At 42.9% G+C, this 26,419-nt stretch overlaps 1 protein-coding gene across 1 annotated transcript in view; it reads right to left on the bottom strand.

The window, feature by feature from the left end:
• Positions 1-1,141: 1,141 nt before the first annotated feature.
• Positions 1,142-26,419, bottom strand: part of brinp3a.2 (bone morphogenetic protein/retinoic acid inducible neural-specific 3a, tandem duplicate 2) — a 32,289-nt gene continuing 7,011 nt past the window's right edge. The window contains exons 2-8 of the mRNA XM_061078533.1: positions 20,447-20,637; positions 17,931-18,121; positions 12,762-12,867; positions 12,424-12,660; positions 8,366-8,588; positions 2,367-2,709; positions 1,142-1,912 (exon numbers count right to left, since the gene is read on the bottom strand). Of these exons, the coding sequence (XP_060934516.1) occupies positions 1,142-1,912; positions 2,367-2,709; positions 8,366-8,588; positions 12,424-12,660; positions 12,762-12,867; positions 17,931-18,121; positions 20,447-20,637 (2,062 nt within the window). The remainder of the gene's footprint in view (positions 1,913-2,366; positions 2,710-8,365; positions 8,589-12,423; positions 12,661-12,761; positions 12,868-17,930; positions 18,122-20,446; positions 20,638-26,419) is intronic.

The raw sequence follows: 26,419 nt of genomic DNA on the forward strand, positions 1-26,419 counted from the left end.
AGACCTCTGGCCTTCACTCATCCGTAAATGACATTTTGTTTTGCGCACCACTGAATCATATTTGGCAGCAAATTACTTTGATGGATTTACAGCCTTTGTGAGTTAGTGTGTAAGTGATTAAACCTGTGAGTGATATCGCCTTTCAAACACGGTTTCAGTTTTACATCAGCTTGCCTAAGTGCAGTGGAGTCGGTGTCTAGCATTAAAAATGGGCTGTTGGTTGTTCTTGAAGAGACGGACCATGAATTGATCTGCATTAGTTTTATTTAATTTACTAAAATGTTCTAAATCTGTCTGTCTCACACAAAGAGACCCGACCAGGACCAGTCAGTTTAAAGACTGATATCTGAAAACCCTTTGTGAGGCACTTTTACTTTGACCTGTTTGGGATTAACTTTTTTAAATGTTGGGCTTTTTGTCCTTGTGAGAAAAATCCCTGTCTGTTTTGTGAAGTGATGATAAAATGCTGCAACACATGGTCGGAATAACATCATCATTATCTATTTAAAATTTACTTGGAACCATTCCCATTTCCCCGACTCCAATTTCTTTTCAAAACGAGAGGAAATCTAATCAAGTACCATGAAAAAACGCTGCCACAGCTGGGATCTGTTATAACATGATGTTTTAATATCAATTTATCTACAAAATTTTTACTGACACCACTCTATTCTGGTCTTCATGGAAAGTGCACTGTCACCGAAGCAAAGAAACATATAAAAATTACAAACAAACATACTGTACCATATATTATCTTCTTTTTTTTTTAACCATAAAATGTCCGTTGATTTCTGTTTGGCATTCGGTACTTACAGTATCAATGAGCAGAATCATATCGAAACAGGATGGTTCAACGTTATGCGGGTGTATCTGAAACTCTACTGTTGAACTGGTTCCAGTTGTGCATCGTCCTGGCCGATCCACCTCATTTTAATATAATATAGCACTGAAGTTAGTTGCCCACAAAACAATAAACCAAAACAACCAGATAAGTACATTCGTCAGCTGTCCACAGCCGGTCCCCTCCCGGTTTACCAAACAGTTCGGTAATCCACAGAGACGGAGAACGACTTTAAGCCACGATCACGTCCCGCAGTTGTCATGGAGCCAGTGACAGTCCAGATATCGCTTCCAGCAGCTGTTAACTGCACAGCTTGGTGGTCTCGTAATCCATAGAATTGGGCAGACGTGAGCTGAAGGCCTGTAAGGAGGCGTGGATGCGCACCACCTCGCTGGGAGTCAGTTTGAGCCGGTGCCGGAGCAGACAGGCGAACAGGTCCAGCCTCGGTTGACCGGGAGGCGACAGCCGGTTCACCCGGTCCCGGATCTCCAGGAGCTGGAGCATGGCCGTGTCCTGGGAGCCCTGGGTGTACGGGTAGTCCAGCTGGAGGATCAGGTCGCGGATGGCCTCCGGGTCAAAGTGCATGCTGTAGCCAAACACCTGGATGCTGTTGATCTTCATGTAGCCCAGGTTCCGAGCGGGATCCGTGATCTCCAGAGGCTCGTAGTAGACGCTGTCGTTCACCCCCTCGTGAGTCTTTATCCTGCTCCGAAGGTAGATGTGAATGGTTTCAAAGAACGTCTTCCACTTGTTGCCCAGCGTCAGAGTCCAGTTGTAGCACTCGAAGGGCAGGTCCAGCTTCTTGGCCTGCCAGTCCGGGAAGTTGTTCTCGTTGACGGGGATGTACCAGCTCTCTGAGTGGCTCCCTCCGAAGGGGTTGATGTAGAGAGTCAGGACCGGCTCCAGGGTGCTGTTCTTAGTAAGGCAGATCTGGAGGGACACTCCCAGCAGCATGTGGACCATGTTGGACTTATACTTGTTGCTCTTCAGGGTCAGCAACATCCTCTTCCTCCACGAGGGGTCGAACCAGCTGTTGAGTCGCATGTCGTTGCTGATGAAGATGGCGTGGACCTGCAGCAAGCAGACATGGAACAGTATGAGTGTAGTAAGAAAACAACAATAACACTTGAAAAAAAGATATACCGTCTTCTTGATAAACCCCTTGGCCAATGTGGCTACTCTGTTATTTATTAATTATGTCTTGTTTCTTTCCAGATCGTTACCTCTGCCAAGGAGGTTATGTTTCCAGTGCCGATTGTCTGTCAATAAGAAATATTACGCTAAGAACTACTGAACAATGTTTTAGTAACCCGATGGAATTTGCTCCTATTCCAAGCTTGTAGATGTACAGAACATTGTACAATAAATCCAAAGGGAAACAAACTAGGGGAAACTATAAAGTTGCCCAGTAGCCAGAAGGTAAACACTTTGTAAAGCCGAGTGTCTCCCATGAGTTCACGTACGCACCCCCGGCCACAGCTGTGAAGGATGTGACAAGATTAAACAACGGCTAAAAGAGAAATACCTCCAGCCTGCGGTCGGCTCTCTGCAGGAGGTAGCCCAGCTCCAGGTCCTGGAGGTCGGTCTCGAACCCCAGGTAGTTCTCCGTGGAGTCGGCCACCATGGGCCTGCAGAGCCCCTGCACCAGGCCGAAGCCCGGGTTGCAGCTCCCGCAGCGGGTGTGGTTGTCCGGTGCACACGCCGCACACGCCGAGCCTTCCCCGACGGTGCAGGGCGGAGGCAGCTGACACGGGCTGTGCTCGTATCTGCAGCTGCAGCTGTGGAGCTCCTCGGAGAAGGCACCGAGCTGGTTACTCTCCGAGCAGTACAGCAGGGACTGGAAATGACTGAGCCAGTAGGACCGAGGTCTGAACCGGGGGAGGAGAGATAAACAGGAGATGGAGAGAGAGAGACAAGCAGAGAGAGGGAGAGTGGGTTATTGGACAGGACTTATGGGTTTAACTCGTTTGATAAGTAGAGACTTTATTTGGTCCAGGGCACCTGAAGACAGCTTTATCATAAAAAAATGTAAAAGTATTATATATGAGGTCTGAGAGGATTGTGGTAATGGTGGTTTAGATCATTTACACAGAAAGAATCCTGGTGTCCTAGATTTATAAACACAGCCATCATTTCAATCTGTCCATATCAGTGCATACTATATACTATACTATACTATACTATATCTATACTACATAGTAAATTACCGTGTACAACATAAAACCAAATGTTTTGAGGAGACAATTGAACAATGTCCATGATAACCAAGCAAACTCTTTCCACTGATGAAGTTTATAACTGGTTCTGTGCTAACGTCATCAATTCTGAGGGATTCAACATTCAAGCTCAAAAGTAACTTTAAATAATTGAATATGCGTTTGTTGATGGAATAAACAAAAAATGTAGCTCCTCAAAATTATTGCCCTTCTGGAATTTATGATTTTCATACATCACAAGTTTTTTTTAAAGAGAATATAACTCCCATAACTAGAGAAAGTTTCTGTCTGTTCCTTTAAGTTTCAGTTGGATATTCACAGCAGGAAAACAATCTCTAGACGTTTGCATAACAATCCATTAGGACTTTTCTTTCATCAGGATCATTTGTTTGCATTATCAATAGAGTTCTGCCTGAGATTCTTTCGGAGCATTTCCTGCGTTGCCTTCAAGTCTCCTGATGAGAGGAGGATGTACATTCAGAGGATATGGGCACAAACATCGGTGTTTGACAAGGAAGAGGAAGCTGGAGACGGGATGTAGAGAGAAAGTTGTTCTTTGATCAGACTGCGACATTAATATTAGAAGTGCGCTGCAGCTGCAGGGCAACTGGCTCTCAGACATGCACACTGTATAATTCCCCCTTGTGAGCCGGAGTTTGATTCCCGTCTGTGGCACTTTCTCGACTCTGATCCCTTTATGCCTCTGATCCTCTTTGCTCTTTGCTGAGGAGAAGAAATGCACAGCGCATACCGCTGGCTTCCCTTTCAGGAAAACACAGAAGAAGCTTTTTACTTTGATGCCGGTGTATTGTGGTAAACTTTATGCTAATCTGGAAATGTTGCAGATTACCGTCGGGGGGGGCATACTTCCTCCATGTCCCCATCTCATTGTGTGGAATTGACTCCCGAGTTCAGAAAATCACCCATTTGAATATCAAATAACCTTCTAATGGAAAAAAAGCAGCGAAGGGAACTGAACCGAAAATGGCATTTCCTCTCCATCACCCCCCAGCTACCTGTGGGCACAGCAATTCCCCCCCGACAGCGTCAGCGGGGCAAAGCGGGCGCCGGGACAAGCCTGCAGTTGTGCTCTTAGTTCCCCGGTGTGATTGTGTACAGGCTCTCTGCCCCCCCGCAAGCCTGGTTCCCACCCGGCGCAGTAAATCACCGGGCCGTCTCACTCCCGGCGTTGAAGGGGCAGGAAACACAGTTTGGGAGGAAAATAGAGTCGAACTCTGGGAAGTTTGACGTGCTGAAGATTTGTGGAATTTAAAGATTTAAACCCACAGTTGGATTCCCTGACACAAGACCAGAGCCGAGTTTTACTCTTAACGTTTTGACTGAAGTAAAAGGAAAATAACACCCTGACATTACACTTTCAATCCATCGGCACAAATCTGCCACTATACTATCCTTGGCTCCTTCTACATGGTTTTCAAACCTAGCTGAAGAGATTAGCTGCATGTGCATTAATGAGGTGAAGCACAGATCAGAGATCAGTCCTGGCTCCACTTCATCCCACGGCTGAGGTCACAGATGTTTTCAGGTCAACTTCTTTGACTCCAAACTGGGAGAAGTATAAATACAGTAATGCACCTCCTCTTTTATCAATGTTGGTCTTGAAAATCTTTACTCCATTTCATCTCATGTATTTTCTGTGTGGCTGATGATGCATATGGAATATAACATCAAATCATCATGCAGTGCTTTGCACCTTCACTCCTAATTACACTGCAGGGTGTACTTAAAGAATAACTGATGCGTATTTCAAGAATTTCTCTTATGAAAGGACCAGTGTGTAGGATTAAGTTCCTCTATCTGCAAACATATAATAAAATAGTCATAAGTATGATTACATTGGTATATAATCACTACATACTAATGTTATGAGTCTCTTGTGCCATCTTGCACTGTCATGTTTCTACAGCGGCCAATGAAAGACGAGAAGGTTTCATCATGTTTACTTCCCTTACACATTGGGAAGAGGAGAGATATTGCAATACGTCACCTCACCTCTAGATGGCACTACATTCTATACAATGGTCCTTTAACCCCTACGTTCTCTCAGAGGTACTCTACATATGAAAAGATGCTATAGTTATATGGTATTAAAAACCAGCCAAGTAGTAAAGTTAAAAAATATGACGAGTGTAAAGGAATGAAAAGACCACTATCTCCCCCTCTGGCCATCTTCTCCTAATGTGACTGAACCAGTGTGAGGCTGTAAAGATGAGATTGGTCTGAATGCGTCGACAAGTTCATTAAAAATCTTTTCAACATGTTCAGGGTTACATCTTAATTTCACATTTATCACGATCTTTCTGTGCGTTTTAAAAATAAACCTGACTCCTTCTTTTGGGGAAGAAGCGTATGAATAAGAGAAAGGTATTTTTTAAAAATCTAATTAAAGCAGCGGAGGTGAAAACTCCTCTTGAATGACAATGTAGAGGATTTTGCCAAGTGTGCTGTGTGTGTTTTATCATTACAAGCTAATAAAAACCAAGCAGCCTGCCCCCCCCACTGTCTTATCCTCTCATAATTGTCAGCACAGACGAGAAGGAGCCAGCAAAATCAATCACATATCTCTCATCTATCTCAAGGATGCTAAAGAGAGAGTCTCCCTCAGACAAATCTGCCATTTTCACTCTGAGATTTTCTCTGAAGACAGAAAAGAATGAAAGCTTCACAGTTAATGCTGCGGTAATGGAAATAGATAAACACTCCACGGCTGAGGATGATGACGATCCCCATTCCTTCGCCACGCACGGGGGGGTGACGGGGGGGCGGGAGGATCAGCCGCACACATCAGTGATTAATGTGTGTTTCTTTGAAGAGAGGAGTTGAAGGGAGAGGTGAGCCGAGGGAGAGAAAGGGAGAGAGAGGGACTGGACATTGAAGGGACTCCACTGTATAGATTCGTCTGCCGCTTGATTTATGTGTTTGTGCTCCGTGGCGTCTCGCTGCCGTTACCGCGGCGCCTCCGTCAAACTCAACGCGCCGTGACTGACAGTGACGGTTGGATTCATCACCTTCAGCCGTCGTACTCTGTGACAGATGGAGGCAGACTGCTTCTTCTGTTTTTTTGTTTTTCTGGTGATTTGTTGATTCAAGAGCAAGTTAAACCCACATCGGTCAAAACAGTTAAGGGACTGTGACCCTTTTTTAATGTAGAATAAAGTATAGTGTTTATTATTGTCCCCTTGGAAATGGATGCACCTGACTGGAGATTGTTGTTTGTTAGATCTGATCAAATAAAAGCTGTAATAATTAGAACATACACATTGTACATTGTGTTTTGTTATGTGCAGTGAAATATGTGTCGATAACAGCAGGAGCACGAAAGAAAACTAAAAAAGATATGGTTCAAATAACGTATTTTGTTCAAGTTTCAAAATGTTGAAATCTGTTGGATCAATTTGTTTTAAGTGTGAAGCAAACTTTTATTCAAAAGAACCTGGAGATGTTTGTAGTTTTGAAATGAATAACAAAATGTCAGATAAACATGAAACAGTTAAGGGACTGTGACCCTTTTTTAATGTACAATAAGTAAAGTCTCTGCCATTAACCACCTGAAAATGGATGCACCTGACTGTTGTTTGTTATATCTAATCAAATAAAAGCTGTAATAATTAAAACATACACATTGTACATTGCGTTTCGTGCCGGGAAAATATGTTTCAATAACAGCGGGAGCACGAAAAAAAAACTAAAAAGATATGGTTCAAATAACGTATTTTGTTTGTGTTTCAAAATGTTGAAATCTGTTGGATCAATTTGTTTTAAGTGTGAAGCAAAGTTTTATTCAAAAGAACCTGCAGATGTTTGTAGTTTTGAAATGAATAACAAAATGTCAGATAAACATGAAACAGTTAAGGGACTGTGAACCTTTTTTAATGTACAAAAAGTAAAGTCTCTATCATTAACCACCTGGAAATGGATGCACCTGACTGTTGTTTGTTAGATCTAATCAAATAAAAGCCGTAATAATTAGAACATACAAATTATACATTACATTTTGTTATGTACAGTAATATATGTGTCGATAACAGCGGGAGCACGAAAAAAAACTAAAAAGATATGGTTCAAATGATGTACTTTGTTTGTGTTTCAAAATGTTGAAATCTGTTGGATCAATTTGTTTTAAGTGTGAAGCAAAGTTTTATTCAAAAGAACCTGCAGATGTTTGTAGTTTTGAAATGAATAACAAAATGTCAGATAAACATGAAACAGTTAAGGGACTGTGACCCTTTTTTAATGTACAAAAAGTAAAGTCTCTATCATTAACCACCTGGAAATGGATGCACCTGACTGTTGTTTGTTAGATCTGATCAAATAAAAGCTGTAATAATTAGAACATACACATCATACATTACGTTTCGTTACGTGCGTTAAAATATGTTGATAACCGCGAGAGCACGGAAAAAAAAAAATGATTTAAATAACCTGTAGTGTTTTGTTTGTGTTTCAAAATGTTGAAATCTGTTGGATCAATTTGTTTTAAGTGTGAAGCAAAGTTTTATTCAAAAGAACCTGCAGATGTCGTTAGTTTTGAAATAAATAATAAAATGTCAGCACTTCTTTAATTTCTCAAGGTTAATTGACTTGCACGTTTTATCTTTACAGAGTTTATTGATAGAAAAATACTCCAAAAGGGAAAGATAGGAATGTCGGCCCCTCGTGAACCATTCTGATGTAATATGAATAATAACCCAAAACCACCATTAAAAGGGGAATTTCTTCCTTTGAAGCCATCAAACCAAATTTGAAAGGATATCATGGAGATGAAGCCCTTTTAAATGAAATTAAGTTTTCATGATTTTCTGTAAATATTTAATGGGGATTTCTCTGAAGTTTACTTTTATTGCAGCCAAAGACAAAGAGTGTATTAAAGAACAGACGTCTCACTTGTTTTACTGACGTTGATGACTGCTTTCCAGCTCTGAGCCGGATGAACGTATTTGTTGGTGAGAGCTGAACAATAGAGATTAAAATATGAAATCCTTTTGCACACACTGGTATTGTTGCGGTGGCATTTCTCCCGTGTTCACTTTGCAAAGAAGCCATCAGCTTGTTTACCTCCACCTACGTCTCCTGGATTAGTGAGAGAGAGAACTCCCGTGACTCAACGTAGCCTCGGGGCGAAGAAATGCCAGAACTTTGCTTCTCCTGTGTGGGTTAACATCAACATGATGTGTGGGAATTCACTCAAAGAAAATGAGATGTCTTATTTACTCAGGAAAGTTTCCCTTGACCAGGAACGTGTGGAGAATGGAATGGAAATGCATGTTTCGGGTGGGCTGGCGCTTACCGGTCCCTCGCCAGTCGAACTTGCGGCTGCTTGTGACATCTTTTACTGAGACTGAAGAGCTTGAAGATCACCCGCTGCGCTCGTCTGGAAAGGACCCGCATGCTGTTCTCCAGCTGCTCGTAGCGCCACTGGAACGAACCGTCCAGGGACCACAGATGCTGGATGGTCGACACGTTGAGGAAGTAGCTCTGGGGCAGACGTGCGTAGAACCCCTTGAATTCATCTGTGGCGGCAAAAAGACGGAAGACACAAGTTTAAGCCAAATGTGAAAAATATGGTTTTATGACACTGGTATTCATGTGGATGGGTAAATGGGCTCTCTTATTAGAGTTGTGGTTAAAGAACATCTCTGTGGCGCTCTAGCAATAACGGGAGAGAGGGTTTGAACGTCTGCTCTGATTGGCCGACTGTCCTCTGATGGACGAATGGCCAGACCAACCACAGGAGGCGAATCGGAGCCTCCTACTGTAGCTTGGTAAAACTCTAAAAGCGATAACAAGCACTGAAATGACCAAAACAAACCAATTTAGACGAATGCACTGGAGGCTTTGGTCTGACTCGGTTGCAAACCCCTGGAACATCTGTCTGTAATGAGGTGATTGTCCACATGGACCCTGTGGACAGACCGGTACAGTGCCCATGTGCATCGAGGGGAGCCTGCCTGGTTGCAGGAGGAACATGAGGGACAAGGATGGGGGGGTGGATTGGCAGCTGAGTCAAATGTGCAGAAGGAGAAGGAGCAGCCCAGCGATCCGTCACCAGCAGACCATGTGGCGTTTTGAATGGGATTGTTTTGGGACTGCAGACGAGAGGCCGTGGCATGACTGTGGAGTATGTGGGGAAATTATGCTGGAAATATGCTTTGCCCGGGAAGCGGCAGCTTATCCTTCCTCTTTTCTCTGAGCCCTCACTCCGGGCGGTAGATTTCATCCCTTAACTGTGAGTAAGCGAGTTTTCAGTCCACGCAGCCGTGAGATCGTCTGGGTCTCAGTCCGAGTGCAACTCACAGAACAACAGGATTGATCAAACTGGGAGAATGAAAAACGGCAAAGATAACGGTAATCCGACGATTGGTTGAAACAAAATATAGATATTTACAAACCAGACCTGCTTTATCATCGATGGAGATATGTAAATACTAATATAAGATATGTAAATCTCACTGTATACAATATATGGAACCTTTATCCATCCAACCTGCTCACACTGATGCATCTTAAAGTTATGAATAATTTACTTCTTATACATTTTGACCAAACAAGAATCTAACATTGTCTTTCAATATCTAGAAATACTATTTGTGAATTGAAGTAAATGCACAGTTGTTGTTTTGAAGTTCTTACATCAACGTTGATATGTATATAATTAGGCTTTACTCTTATTGTGTGGGTTTAAATACCAGCAGTGAAAACACAAGTCGTATAATGACTGAGGTTTACCATGTTAATAATAAATGTGTCTAAGTGGCCTAACTTTGATTTTCCTGCCCTACATGTTTGCGTCCTTCAGCAGCGTTTTTCATGCGTCCTGGTCTTGTCATATATTTACTAATCGATGATGACAACGTGAAACCAGAAACCTCGACAAGGCTCATTTCAAAGCTCTATTAAACCATTGATAGGTGCACATTGGATTGTGTTCTAGACACCAGAGGAAGCAGCAGAGCAGACGCTGCTTCTCTCTGTCGCTCAGAGGAACCTTTGAAATTGAAAGCGACCTTGGCAGCCGGTTTTATTTGGGCTGGAAACGTGGACTTTGTAGAAGCTGCTCTGGGACACGGCGTCTGGCAGGTGCCGCTGTGAGAAAGATCACTTCTAGCAATTTGAATCATCTTCGGCAAAGCAAAAAGGAAATCAAAGGCTACTAGGATGTCACTTAGGAGGGTAAAAGATGAGGAGGGGGGTCTGTTCTGCAGCAGGAAGCCAAATGTTTTATGGGAACTGTGGTTTTAAATCTTGCAAAAAAACGCCGGCGCTGTTGGATTGAGCTTTACCACGGTATCGTTAACATTTACTGACTCATCATCGTCAAGTTTGAAATGATTAACATCGCATCACTGGTGGTTTTATTACTGCAAATGCTACTCTTACTATTATAGATTATTGTGATTCTTATTTGTGCATCTTCCTCTACTGCTGCTGAGGCCTGGGAGACGGTCAGTCAGGAAGAAGGTTCTCCTGGCGCCTCCTGGTCACATGCTATCTTTATCTCTTCTCAGCCAATCACAACCTGACACTGTCGCCTTGAGCCAATCAAATGTTCCCTCTGTCAATATCTGAGTGACTCACCTCCACTCCTACACCACTTCAACGCCGGGTCACCTCCCTTCTCATCAGAAACCACTCAACTGCATTTCTTCTTGTTCGCATTACATTCAATAAATGTATATTTACTTGTGACTCATCTGTTTCCTAATAATACATCTCAGACTGAAATAAAGAATCAACTCCCTTGAACATTATTATCTCCTCAGAGATGAAACCACATTTATTCACTTTATTAGACTTATCTTTACTTTCCTCCTCCCACATGTCACCGTTCTGTTTTGTAGAAATTTCAAATTGACTTTGTGATCACTACATTTTAATGAAAATTCATATTCTGCTCTCTAGTCATCATTCATATTACATTTATCTTCATAGAATGTGTTTGGCTATAATTGTGTTTCTTTCATCCGCTACCTTTGCCATTAATATCAAATGGGGTTGTATTATTTTATTTGTCGTCACTGTTTTTAGATTTTGTATCGTATAATTTGCTGTTTTTGATTTTGATTAATTTAGCTTGTTGTCTCTGATGTATTGTTTCCTGGTTCTAACTCGTCCACTCTGTTTAAACACTTTATAACTTCTCGTTTGAAAATAACTTTACAAATAAGTTATTCATCATCATTATTACCTGCATTGCACATGAAGAAGAGCTAAAAAAAATGACCTACACTTTCTGATTTTAGTATTATTTCCTTTTATGTCACCATTAGATTTAAGGATAACAATAAGAGGCTGGAATCACTGTTCTTCATCTTACTTCAATCACATTTCATGCTTCTGTGTTGACGTGCAACAGCTGTGATTGGTTTTGCTTGCTAGCGTTGCAACTCCGGCAAACTCGCTGACATTTTTTAAATGAGTTGAAGGAGCGATCACGGGCGACATCTTTGTTTTCTTCGTTGTAGTTCTTTAAGAAAAGTAATTGCTCTTCAACATCTATCAACTCAATCTCCAAAACGATCGGCTGAGCAACAATCTCCATTTTTCTGAAGTAAACAGAGACGGCAAGACACGCAATACCAGCATAGAAACTCTCTCACGACAATGCACAACTATGAATCCTCGGCCCTGTGTGTACGTAATGTTCGTAACTTAGACGCAGAACCACGAACCGGGCTCTAGCTTCAGTATTTTCACCACCTACTGTCCTCGTCTTCTGCTGATAAAGCAGCAGAGCAGAAATCAGTGGACGTTTATGGATTTGCACATATCTGCATTCTGGGCACGAGCTTGCCCTCATTTCACACCCAGCCATGAAAACATTGAGAGTAATTGCACTTTGGGACATTTCAGCCAAATCTGAAGAGCGAGAGAAAGAAAAAAGAAAGGATGCATCCATTTTGATTTCACCTGAGTAATAACGAGCAGGGCAGGGTGACCGAGCGCGGCGATAACAACCCAACATTATGCTAAAAGCTTCCATTCCAACTCTGTCTCCCTGGTGATGTGAAAAGCTGGACCACCAATAAATGCTTTTTTTTTATAGCTGATTAATCTGCCGCAGACATATTGCAAACTACCCGAGCAGAAAGCTGGTGAAATGTTTAATTTGCTATTTCCAGATGTCGTGCCAGGACCCAGGACCGACAACCACCTATTATACTTCACCTATAAATCATAGAATAGGGAGAAACATGCATATAGGATCCACCTCCTCCTCCTCAGAGTTAATGGTGGAGATAAAACAGTTGAATTCCTCCTCTCTTCCCTCTCACATGTATGATTTATACTCTACAAGTAAGATTTCTCTGCAACACTCTACATTTCTTTCAAGGATTTTTTTTCTACCTGATTCCTCGAACTCTTTGTAGAGAATCCCCCAGGTCTCTGTGATCCTCTGCAGACTCTCCTCCATGGCCTGGATGTCCATGTAGGGGCAGTTGCATTCTGGGAACTTGGGGTCACAGCCGCACCAGCAGTCGCTGTCCCGGCACACGAATCCGCCTTCTCCGTTGCAGGCGATGTAGCTGAGAGCAGCCTGCACGAAACTTTCCCTCAGGTAGTCCGGGAGGATCATTTGCAGACCTGTCAAACAAAAAAGTTAGATAATCATCTTTGCGGATGTTTATTCAATGTGTGTGAAAACATATGAGAATCACATTAAAATCAGAGGTGGTCGTACGAACCTTGCAGCTGGACTTTGTTTTCAGGACTCTGAACCAGCACGGAGCTGACGGAGTCCAGGTTGTCATAGTTACTGCATCCGAGAGGACCTGTGCGGGTCTCCGTCACCTGGGAAACAACAAATAGAAAGTTAAGCTCATCTCTGAATTCTCCACAGATTTCATAGCACAACATTCTCCGGGGTTGATTAATTTCTTTGCTCAAAACAAACAGACGGTTCCTTGTGCAACTTTTCTCTGTGTAAATGAAGTCAATTCGACAAAATCAACTGTGATTGCAAATGTGAAAGAAACAGAAAAGCCTTTATTTGGATTCTTCTTCTGCACTCTTATATTTTGGGCCACACAACGTTTCCCTTTTTATCATCTGGCCGCTGATTGAAGACGATTCCTTTGACCTTTGCCACAAAGCAGCTCCAGCAAAGCTTCCTTTTTACACTTCATTTGCACGAGGAGATCTCTTTCCAGCGCTCGGCTTTCTTCTAGGCGGGGGGGCGGGCACCTGACCCACTCTCATTTTTTTCCCTTTGTAAAAGAATATGGTTGCGGGACACCATATTTTGTCTTTAATCAAAAACATGATCCGGAGGAGAGAGGTTGGCGAAGGGAGGAATAAAAAATCCACGATGAACGAGCGAAAAAGGGAAAAGAATGAAGATAATTCGAAGCGTAATTGTTCGACTGTAATATTTATATCACATCAGATCCCTTGTTCCTCTCACGGGGGAGTTTTTAACGCTGCTGTAAATGTGAGGAAATGAGATACAAGCCTCTGAATACAGATTTCATATCAGGAATGATTTGATAGTGCCATATGATACGCCGTATGGCAAAAAAATATATTGACTGATGAGCAGAGCATTCAATTTCCGCTTTGCTGAGCAGCTGTTGTTCACTGTAGATACATTCTGGTATATTAAAAAATACTTAATAGGAGGTTATTGGCCACCTGCATGATGACACGTAGCCTGGAGCTCGATCTCAGACTTCCTCTGTTGTGTAATTTAAAATCTTAACTGTGCTTTAAAAAGAAACACAATATTTTATACCTTGAAAACAGCAGTGTAATGAGTTTGATGGAGGAGTGGGAGTGAATCTGGATTCCTCTTTCATTCCCTGAGCGTCTGTTCTATGGAATTGAGCTGAACTGCAGATCAGTTTAAAAAGACTCAGAAGTTATTTAAAAAACAAGAGTTTGTCTCCAATATTCAGGAGGAAAACTTTTAAAAATATGAAGAAACAAGAGTTTGGTGGATTTGTGACAAGCAGCAGCTGCTCTGGTTCAGGAAGCAGAGGATCATGGGTAATATCCAAGGTTTAGTGAGTGGGACGGACACTGAGGCCAACGGAATGAATCACCAAGGTGTGGCTGCAGGGGGCGCTGTTGCTCAGTAGGAGTTAGAAAGTGTTGCTTTAAGTATTTTATTTCATTTACCCATACAAACAGAGGAGTGATCGTAAGAGATTCACAGGAAACAGTGGATTTCGAACCCTTGAAAAATACCTACAATCTTCATATACCACAATTATGCTACAAAAATCAATAAACAAAGTGAGATAATGTGGAACTGAGCTGAACTGCAGGTCAGTTTAAAAGACTCAGAAGTTATTAAAAAAAAGAGAGTTTGTCTCCAATATTCAGGAGGAAACTTTTAAAAATATGAAGAAACAAGAGTTTGGTGGATTTGTTACAAGCAGCAGCTGTTCTGGTTCAGGAAGCAGAGGATCATGGGTAATATCCAAGGTTTAGTGAGTGGGACGGACACTGAGGCCAACGGAATGAATCACCATGGTGTGGCTGCAGGGGGCGCTGTTGCTCAGTAGGAGTTACATAGGGTTGCTTTAAGTATTTTAGTTTATTTACTCACACAAACAGAGGAGTGATCGTAAGAGATTCACGGTAAACAGAGAATTTTGAACCCTTGAAAAATACTTACAGCAGATGATTAATAGCTAAAAATCTTCATATACCACAATTGTGCTACAAAAATCAATGAACAAAGGTCTTGGTGAGATAATGTCTGATTGGAGATGTGACACAAAAATGCATTTCTCCTCCACAACGAGAACACGACACAATGAAGAGGAAGAAAACACCTTAAGGCCCTCGAGGTTCCTGCTGTTTCTCTCATTCACATCTGTCGCCGGCTCATCAGCTCATCGGAGGACAGACAGGAAATGATTTTGGAAATGATTCAGTCGAGAGGGAGATTCTCCGACGCTAACAAAACTGACCCCCCCGCTCATTGACTGGTGTCATTACTCACAAGAGACAAACAAACAGAGCCTCCGATCACAGACTCTGAGTTCTTTAGGAAAGGTGAAGCTCTCCTCCATCCTCTCTCCTCCATCCTCCCTCCTCTCTCCTCTCTCCTCCTTCCTCTCTTCTCTTTCCTCTCTCCTCTCTCCTCCCTCCTCCCTCCTCCTTCCTCTCTCCTCCATCCTCCCTCCTCTCTCCTCTCTCCTCCTTCCTCTCTTCTCTTTCCTCTCTCCTCTCTCCTCTCTCCTCTCTCCTCTCTCCTCTCTCCTCTCTCCTGTCCTCTGTCCTCTGTCCTCTGTCCTCTTTCCTCTCTCCTCCCTCCTCCCTCCTCCCTTCTCTCTCCTCTCTCCTCTCTCCTCTCTCCTCTCTTCTCTCTCCTCTCTCCTCTCTCCTCCCTCCTCCCTCCTTCCTCCTCCTTCCTATCTCTCCTCTCTCCTCCCTCCTCCCTCCTCCCTCCTCCCTCCTCCCTCCTCTCTCCTCTCTCCTCTCTCCTCTCTCCTCTCTCCCCTCCTCCCTCCTCTCTCCCCTCTCCTCTGTCCTCTGTCCTCTTTCCTTTCTCCTCTCCTCCCGCCTCTCTCCTCTCTCCTCTCTCCTCACTCCTCTCCTCTGTCCACTCTCCTCTTTCCTTTCTCCTCTCTCCTCTCTCCTCTCTCCTCACTCCTCTCTCCCCTCTCCTCTCCTCTGTCCTCTCTCCTCTTTCCTTTCTCCTCTCTCCTCCCTCCTCCCTCCTCTCTCCTCTCTCCTCTCTCCTCTCTCCTCTCTCCTCTCTCCTCTCTCCTCTCTCCTCCCTCCTCACTCCTCTCTCCTCCTCTCCTCTCTCCTCATCTCCTACTCACCTCCTACTCACCTCCTCTCCATCTCTCCTCTCTCCTCTCTTCTCCTCCCTCCTCTCCTCTCTCCTCTCTCCTCTCTTCGGAGCATGAAAAACCCTTTTTCTCTTTCCTCCTCCTCGCTTTTTCTTTTCTGTGGCTACAAAAAGAAAAACCCTCTAATTCCCAAGAAATGAAACAGACAAAAGCATCAGCCTCTGCACCTCAGCTGCGAACGACCACCCCCCCCCCCCGCCCCCCCTCCTCCCACCCTGCACACAATGCACAGCAGTGAGAGGACAGAGCTTTGATGATAAGTACAGGGAGTCTGATTCATGTTCTGCCGCAGTGGAAGAAGAAGTCAGTGCACATCAGGAGTCGACTGTACGGAGGAATGAGAGAAGGAGGTGTGGAGGAGGGTCATCTTCTCCCCCCCCCCTCACCTCGTTAACCCCGTGCAACCTGCAGGCGACAGCCGGCGGCACAGACCTGAGACCTGAGCCGAGTTTCACCCGATTCATTCATCTTCCCTTTTCACTTCACCCTAAACTCCGTGTGCTTCCTGGAGCTGGAGATCATATCTCACCACACACAGGCGGATGAAAAGCATCGTCGTATGATTTTATTATTACAAGGACAGTGTTGACAGTTGTTATAACACATAAATGCACATGGTGCAAGTTTAAATTACAATTAAAATCTATTAAAGTGTTTTTCTATAAAAGGATTTATAACAACGTGTTTACACAATTTCACACTTTCTTCACAAGTCGCTTAATTCTCAGCTGTTTGTTTTATCACTTTCCCTCTGAAATATCATGACTGTATATTTTGTAAGTTTCAATATTTGCATGATTTCTCAACTTAGCACCTTCTTAAATTTGTATTGCCACAAAACAACAGTACATTGGTCGTGAATCCTGGATCTGCAGATATCATCATTAAATACTGTCTTTACCATGGTCTCTCACTATCAAGGTGAATAATGGAAAGTATTGCATATTTCATGGTTACAGATCTATTCTACTATTTTATACTATATGCTGCATAACTCAGGTTTTGCACTTATTATCTGTGCCATCTTCATTTCTGTGAGTGAAACTCAATGTCAATATATAATCCATTTCACTGCACATGTGTTCTCCCACATTTATAAGTATGCTTCTTATTATGACTTTACTTTGCTGATGTCTATTTCTGACTCTCGCTGCTGTCAGGTTCCACATCTCCCCACTAAAGGATTATCTGTCTTATCTTACCTTATTGTGACAGTATTTCAATATTTCTTCATAAATAGAAGATAAGAAACTATGGGACAGAAACTCAAATCACTTCTCCCAAAGGTAATTCATATTTAATTCAGCGAAGGGGTTTCTGAAGAAGCTTCTCTTGGTACTGAGGTAAATCTGAATGAATATTAAAACCCAACAAATCATGAAGCATTACTGTCAATGTCATGTTTACTCTCAAAGCCAGTGATATGTAAAGGGAGGGGAGACATATGAATGTGATATTCCAGACCTTTGTTAATATTATTCATAAAATACTTGATTTATTTGGACTAACACTGTTTGATCGGCTCTACTCACGTCCCAACTTTGCCTTAATCAACTTCTTTGCTTATTTTCCTGAGTAGCCGCTGATCTTTCAAAGTGATTTGCTGTTTCTTCTCCTCTCTGCTTACTGGAGATCAGCCTGCCTCATGAGGACTAATGATGTGACTCTGCCCTGTTATTAGCTCAATATTATAATTTGCAAAGTGCGTAGCTTAGCAACGCAGGATAATGGTTTTAGTACTGACCAACAGACAATGAGAATTTACTCCCTGGTCGTCTCCTTGGCTGTTGTGGGTCATAAAGAGGCAACGATATTAAAACGAGATTGTTTTATAACCAGTTAAAAAGTTTACAACAGAAGTAGAGGATGACTTCATATGAAAGATGGAGACACACATCTGTCAGGAGGATAAACCTTCCTGCTTTACACCATCTGGTTTTCATTTGCTGGGATGAAGTGAGTTTGACGAGATTGATGAATCACGGAGAATCAACAGTCAACAGAGTCTTCATATAATTCGTCGCGTCTCGGGAACGGAGGCGTTACCTTGATGGCGGTGGAGGCGATCTGGATGTGGTGCAGCTTGCGCAGCGTGCTCTCCCGGTCGATGAAGTAGGAGGCGGCCAGCTGGTGCAGAGCCTCCAGCGTCACGGCGGAGGAGTTGCCCGAGTAATCGCTCACCTCCGCTTTCTTACTGAGCTTCCTCTTGTCCACGAAGATCGTCAAGGCCTCCTCTCCTGCACGGGGGGGAGAAAGGGGGTGTGGTCACATCACCTGCTGCCATTAAAGGGCTTTGGAGAATAAACTCAGTGAAGCGCTGAGCTGCACGACTCTGACAGGAAATCAAAGCGTGAACATCTTGAGTGACTTTCGGTGTTTGTCTGTATCTTTGCTTCTAAGCACTCGTTGCTGAGGTGTTTCAAACAATGCACTTCCCACAATGCAAATTCCCAGAATTTAACACCCTATCGGGTGTTAAATTCTGTCAGAACTCTTTAACTCAGATTTCCCGGGCCTGAATTTGCATCTGGAAAACGTTTCAACCCGGCACGTTGCTCATTTTCTCCCAATTTCACTACAATTTAGCTCATTTCCGTGTTTTTTTAAAAACCTGCCACCTGCTCGGCAGCTCAGCCGGAGCTTTTTCCTGTGAAGCACAAAGATATTTGACCTCAGTCAGGACACCACCCCCCCCCCCCTTATCAGCCGCCTCTGATCACAGCTATCAGCCCCTCATAAGAGCCGGGGTCTCGGTGCAGCACACACACACTTTGCTCTGAGTGCACATCCCGTTTCTCATCCTAACGCAGCGTTAATGCTTCAGGGACATTTTTCTGCCGACTCTCTCTCTTTCTTCCCCCGGCTGCTGAAGGGGCGGCCTCCTCTTAATATCACAATCTATTTATTAATTACATTAACTCCAGTTGTTTCTGAACACGCAGGCAATCCATTCAGAAGCACGCAGGCACATCTCTGGCTTCAGCCCAAGACAAACTCCTCATTCTCCTGTTTGTGCGGCTAAGTGGCCGGGAGCCAGCGTGCAGGGCTGCAGCCGGGGGGGGGGGGGGGCGGGGGGTTGTATTATATGCATCCACTCACACTAAACCTTTCCTAACCAAGGAGTCAGGTCTGAGGTAATTGGCAAGCGTTGCTCTTTGAGAGAGAAAAAATCTGCTCTGGGCCTCTCCGGCTTCTTAAATGAGTTTATTTCTTTCTCTCCGCTCAGACGACCATTAGCGCTCGTCCATTCATCACGCTGCAGAAACACGGAGAACTGGGTTACTGTGATTGGTGGTGGGAGCCGTGTGTTTACAGTACACAGCCATTTGCATGTACTCATACATCTCCGAAGAGGGATCTCTGTGCCGCCGGTGGCGTATTATTCTGCTGCAGTCGGTTCTGCAGCTACTTACTATGACCGAGTTCCTGCGCCACGTCCATCTGTTTTTCCCAGATGCGGCGCCGGGAAGAGAAGATTCTAAAAGCTTTCATCAACACAAAGTGTGGACTTTCCTGAAGTCATCGGGGAGAAGTGATTCCTGAGGACGTGTTTTCCTTCTAATGGTCGAAAACACTATATCTGGCAGAAGGAGCTCTAAGGATGAACCTGCTTCTTAATTTTAAAGTTAATCGTACGACATCACCTGAGACTCTTTAGTTTTATCATCACTGCAAGATCATCATGCATGAAGACCTATTTTGCTGAATTCTCATTTTCTGTCGAGTTCATTGAAATGTTTAAAAATCAAGCAGCGAGCGAGAGAGAGAGCGAGAGAGAGAGAGAGAGAGAAAGAGAGAGAGAGAGAGAGAGTTTTCATCCAACTCACAGAATTCATCTTAATTATCCGTCTGGTTACAGTTGATTAAATCTGCCAGCAACGGTTTTTATTTCACCTGGAAAAACTGACGGTCGCTCATTGACAAAAAATAAATAAAAAAGGCTTCTTGTGTCTGCGTCTGTGGGGAATCAGGGATCTGTTGTTCCAAAAATACAATGGATTTAGAATCTGCCACTAGTGTAGCTGCAAATTGGAGACATACTGAGCTATAATGAGGTTGTCATTTCCCCAATTTATGAAATGAAAGAGTGTTTATTATTGCCAGTAAAAAGACGGCATAAACAAATGTATGCAATACAATCGATCAGAGTTCAATTTAAGACAGTGATCAAGTCAGGTAAGACTGATATGAAGGGATTTTGGTGTCCCAGGATTATTAAACTTTTCAAAAGTTACAGAGTGTTGTTCAGAATAACCCTCAGACCACCACGCTGTTATATTGATACGACAGAAACAGCAGGAATCCATAGTTTCTCCAACAGCTAAACCGAGCAGACTAGATAATTAACAGCAGGGGGTTTGAAGATGATCAGTATCAGTTGCACGTTCGTCATTTTCTTCAAAAACTAATTTCTGAGCAGTTAATTTAATTTTCAACATTATTAAGACTCTATGAAAACATATTGAAGACCTACCACGTAATATTGTACATTTTTGATTGAATTTCAGACTCTTTTAGCCTTTTTAACCCTGTAATAAAATAATAGTCCAATGCTGGTTTACCTCCCAGTGTAGCTGACAACAGGAAGTGGGTGCCGTACTTCCTGATCAGGTTGTCAGTGACCATCTGGGTGGTGGGCCGGCGTCCCAGGAGTCGGATGTTCCTGATGAACTCGGGCGTCAGAGGTAAGGCAGACTCCAGGAAGTCTCTCCTCTCTACAGCCAGGTTGTTCACCTTCCATCTCCCGAACTCCCTGCACACAAACACCAGAGCACCAACATATGGTGATTAGTTAATATACATCATTATAACAGAGCATTCAGTTAACAAGAGGATCATAAGATAATACAATTTAAGTTATTTGTAATAATGGGAAATTGAATGATCTATTTTAAGATGAATTATTATTCCAAACATTTGTATTATGTATTATACAGACTTTGTACATTTTATTCAAAAAGAAAAAGTAATTTCCTCATGTCCTTCACCTTCGTACTGAATTCACAGCACATGAGTCTAAAGAGGCAAATTCACCCTCTCTGAATTTTATATATATATCAATATCATATCAAACATCCTTCCGAGAGAGCGAGAGACATAAATTGAATCAATGTCACTCTCTGCTTTTTGCGATGTAAGGAATCCCTGGACCGCCGCTGATAGAGAGCGAGCTGAAGTGAGAGTGAACTGATGGAGTGAGAGAGAAGAAGAAAAAGACAGAAACACGGTGGAAAGACATCCAGAAAAATAAAAGCAGGTATCGTACACGACACAGACGACAGATACTTTCCCTCAATGGCTTCCTCATGTACATGGAAATGAATGAAGTCAAAAATGAAGAGAGAAATCAGAATATTGTTTTTACAATGAGAAACAAATGGTGAAGAAAAGACCGAGAGCTTTTGTTGCATTTTCCTTTTCCTCTTCTGACCTCAGACAACTAAACGACCTGACCCCGGCTGTGAGTGCTGCTTATATGAATCCCTTGTGCTTCATTGATTATAATCTGTGTCGCATATATAGCCAGACCTGTCTCCCGGGCGCTGTGTCAGCACCGTGGAGCCATTATCCCTCCGCTGCAACGCCGTGTCGGGTGGGAGGACATGTTGTGCACACGGGGGGGGGGGGCGATCCCATCATTAAAATGGCCGATTCCACACAGAAGAGACAGATGTTTGTGGACTTTGCGAAACGCCGAGATTTACTTCCTCATCAAAACCTGGTGTTTTCTGTGTGTGGGTTTCCAGCTCGGCTCCTGTTGTGAAACGTGGAATTGAAAACCATGTCCCCATGTGATCAGCCCTGATAGGACATTGCTGTTCCTCACAGCAGGAAAGGGAAGAACTTGAATAACAGCTTTGAATCCTGCAAAGAAAAAAAAAGACTTTTCTTCCTCCGTATCTCCGTCGTACAGCTTTTAAGCTTCTGTGCTTTTCTACTTTCATGTAAAGAAAAAAAGAAGCGCAGCACATGTTATTAACGGAAATAAATAGACGAGTCAAACGCAGCTGAACTGCAGCCGAACTCCAGGAACCAATGGATACAAAAGTCAGATCAATAAAGGACGAGCTGGCATCCGACCTGCATTATTCCTCGTGTGTTTTGTAAAAGACGTTTTGCTCGAGACGCCGCTTCCTGAGGTGACACTGGATTCACCGGCGCCTTGACTCACGCGGCATACAGAGTTATTCCACCACCAGTTCAAGCTCAAGCTGTTCAGTGGGAGATTTCCATGCAAAGTGTCCTTCACAGATGCTTTTGTTCACTCTCTTCTCTCCAGCGCCGCCACACTCACTTCAACAGGCGGCGTGCTCCGTGCATGGAAATCAGCCGACGCCGTGTTTTCTTTGTCTGACACTCGGTGAAAACAGTTCAGATTCAAGACGCCGCACGTTGACTTTCCAGAGGAGACGTGTGCATTGCATCTGAAAAGCTCTGCAGAGTCAGATAAGTCACCGAAGGCAGAGGTGCGCTGAGATATAAAGGCTTTTTTATTTAATGTGAAAGAAGCGAGGTGTTCATATTTCTTAAATTTAATAAGGAGCAGCAGCCACCAGGTTTTATTTCAACAATAAACTCAGTGGTCAAACCTCGATTCCTCGCCGCCGGCGTTTAGACGCATCCAGTGACGTGTGTTTCTCAGTCATTACATCAAATATAATTAATATGATATCAGGCTCCGTGTTACACCTGCGACCCTGAAGCTGCTCATCTGTGCTGATTCCTTTTTAAATCACAGTTCATGCAAGTTTCTTTGTTCAATAAGACGAGTTAAACACTCACTTTACATTCATACACTTATCAATTAGATAATATCCCAACATGATTTCTAAAGGATCTGTTTCAGAGCCACAAATTCTAAACTGGCTCAGTTCTGCTTTTCAACATGACCCTCCTCTGTTTTAAGAACATTTTAGAAAAGTGCTCTTTCACATATGAATAATATTATATATTGTTTTACAAGTTTCCATCAGGAGTTTTGTGCCTGAAAGAAACAGCTTTTTAGTAAAATAACTCTCAGACCTGATGCTCACTGCAGTTTCTGCTGCTGGCGTTTTGCTAGATTCAAGTTCTGTATTTAATATTCAAATATTATATATTAAATTTATTTATTATATAATAATATTATAACATAATATTACATATTATATGAATAAATACCTTAAAGACTATTACAGCAACTGCACCTGATATATTCCATTGCCATTGGATAGTGTTAGACCACATGACCGTGCAGGTGTGAATGTCAAGCAATCAATTAAAACACAAGTGTAAATACATTTGTGGTGACAATCCACATGCAACATCAACATCAACATTGACATTGAATCTCTGCATCAGAGCACAACCACAAATCTGTATCTCATCTCCACCTTGTTCCAAAACTCTTCTGCCAAACTTCTGAAGATATTTAACCATAGTAGACCTGCACTTCATTGATCCCCTGCTGGTTGTGGCCTGCTACTACACTTTCTTTGTGCCCTAGGAGGATATAGCTGCTGCCTGTGTCCCTGCAGTTGTTTGTAAATGAAAGAAACTTTTAGTTCGAGTCCTGCTGCTGTGGAACTCCCTCTGTGGGAGGAACTTACTTCTACAAACTCAGAACCCTGATTTAAATTGTCCTAAAAATCTGTTGGGAATCTATTTTTACTTGTTTTTATGATGTGCTCCATTTTATCAGATCCTGTGTCCTCTTTGTAAATCTTAAATATTTATGTGTTTTTTTTCATAGCAGCTGTGTGTTTTACCTGCTCTGTGTAGATAGTGGGAATGAATAGATATTAAATTGATGGTTTATACTTTAATTAATTAATCCTGCCCAATTACTTTCTGATCAATTAGCATTAATGACAGCAGGAGTTGGACCAACTCTGTCTGCAAACTGGAACATGAAGCCAGTGTAAGTTACGGAGAAGGAGGAGAAGTATTTAATTTTGTCATTTGAGTTTTGACGAGACACTAATGACTGAATGGCTTCTAACGAGCCTCAAGAGTGAGACGTTAATCACGAAGGAAACAAGGATGAAACTAATCAGCAACTTCTGTCACACACACACACACACACACACACACACACACACACACACACACACACACACAAGCTGCCATGTCAGACTGTGTCAGTGCCTCTGAAAGAGTTTGAACTCATTTCTGATGGAAGCGTTGCCACTTGCCCTGAGCAGGTGAGACCAGAAGCTTTCTTCTGATGACTGAGCAGCGAGCGGCTGGACTCTGACCGACGCCCACCTGCTGGATCAAAAGAACTCACGGCCAAACTCCAGCAGAATAAACTTGCTTTAACAGAAAATAAGTTCAGAGAAATGTTCGCCGAGCTCAGGGATTCCACATCTGGAGCTCCTCTTTGAGTTTAAAGACCTGAAAACACACGGACACGCTAATCCTTTAGGTTATTTCACTTGACAGATTCCTGTATTTGTGTTTTGTCTGTGGTTTTCTCTCTGGACTGGCTTCCAGTAAAAAAAAAAGGTTGTTAGATCCTCACACATATTGTAAATTTGGATTCGTAGAAAACGTGTGGTGAGATTTTTGACCACTGCTATTTACAAGGTAAAAAATCGGCGTGGAGCAGAAAGTCTTTCATTGCTTACGATGTAACTTTTAATCACGTTAAATATGTTTACAAGGAAACACCTCTTCTAAATCTTTCAATTTCACATTAATTGTCCAAGTCCCTAATTTTCATTGGCAATTATAAGTTTGTGTCAAGCCCCAGCAGCTGTAGACGAGAGACCAGGATAAAAAGGACTGTGAGCAAAGTATTGGATTGGACCCTGGAAACCACCGGGGAATTCTTCACCTTCTGAGACTTTATAACTTGCAGCCATAGAGAGCAGAACACCCGACGAGACCTGGAGCAACGTGCTCCTCTGTCCGAGGACGTCTGAGCTGCTCAGGAATTTGCACAACAAACAACAGGTTTGAGCTCAGGATGGTTATATTAGGACTTTGGAGCAAAGCACCTCGGGGCAAAGATTCATGATCAACAAAAACACAAATTTTCCCAAAGGTCCCTCAGGGGTCACTGGGACACTTCCTGTCTGTGGTTCTTGTTCCCATTCTTAGCAACAGGTGCACGCTGGATGTATGGGATATGGAGGTTATTTATAGAAGCCATCTGCTCCTTATGTTCAGCGAGCTGTGTGAGAGCCACGGCGCTCGCTGAAGGATTGTTTATAAGATTTCCAGTCGCTGTTGGCTTCTTGCCGATTCTGTTTGTGATTTTCATGGACAGGATCTCAAAGTGCAGCGAGGGGAAGGAGGGCGTCCTGTTGCCTTTCCTGCTTTTTGCAGATGATGTTGCTCCGTTGGCTCCATTAAGTCGTGACCTTGGCTTGGCACCAGGAGGGTCTGCAGCCGAGTGTGAAGCGGCTGGAAGGAGAGTCGAGACCTCCAAGTCCGAGGTCTTCTTCACACACACTGTTACACCGAGCCGGAGATTGACGGACGGATCGGTGAAGCGGCAGCAACAATATGGACGTTTGTATCGAAGAGGGAGCTGAGCCGGAAGGTCAAGCCTTCGATTTACTCCCACCTATGTTGTGCATTTTTGGAAGTTGAGAATATATATCCTATATATCCTGGATTCAAGTGGACAATGAGGTTCCTCCTCAGGGTGGCTGGACTCAGACGATGGAAAGTTTAAGGAGCTCGGACATCCAGAGGAAGATCAGGGTTTAATTAATACTCAGGCAGATCATACGTTCCCCAACTGGTTTGATCTCACTACAGATCCAGAACAGGCTGTAGATACATCTCATCTGACCTGGAGGATGACGTTACTGGGGAGATGGAGGTCTGGTCTACTCTGCTTAGCCTCTATTACCCGACTATGGCCATGGCAAAGAAAATTGACGAACGGACATTTTTTCTAATATATCTCCACTGCTGCTCATTTAACGCAAATATCTAATGTGCAAGAGAAATAGTTCAGATTCGTAAACAAGTACAGATGCTATTAGTAGGAAATGAAATATAATAAGAGCGCTATTATCATTCTCAGACCTATATTTTGTTCAGAATTCACCAAGGTCAAAAACATTAACAGAGACTCCAAATCGATTCTTTAAAATGGTTCTATTTTCATAACCTCAGTGAAACTATCATAACTGCTGCTAACAGACTGTGGAGTATTTGTGTTTTACCCGTTTATCTTATTGTCTCTTTGTGAGAAGCCCTTAAACTCAGTGGTTCAGCCATTTGGCAAATTTTGTCTTTTGCTGTATTTTTTCGACATAGTTTCTAAAGAGTTCTATATTTCATATTTAAAAGGTATAAAGGAGATGTCACCCTTGCTGTCAGGATTTCAGTCTAAGTAGTTGTTTAGTTTTCCTGCATGTCGAGTAATTGGCTCTTCGCTAAAGCTTATGTTTGAAAAGGTTATTATTAAATATAGACAACATGAAACGAGACAAGCCACCTCCGGAGCAATAACCTATCTGAACTGGAACTAATTAAATGTGTGCTTGTAAAAATTAAGATTCTGTCTGAAGCCCACAACGACTTCTTGATGTTTT

This window comes from Limanda limanda, chromosome 9 (assembly GCF_963576545.1).
Source record: "Limanda limanda chromosome 9, fLimLim1.1, whole genome shotgun sequence".
NCBI lineage: Eukaryota > Metazoa > Chordata > Actinopteri > Pleuronectiformes > Pleuronectidae > Limanda > Limanda limanda.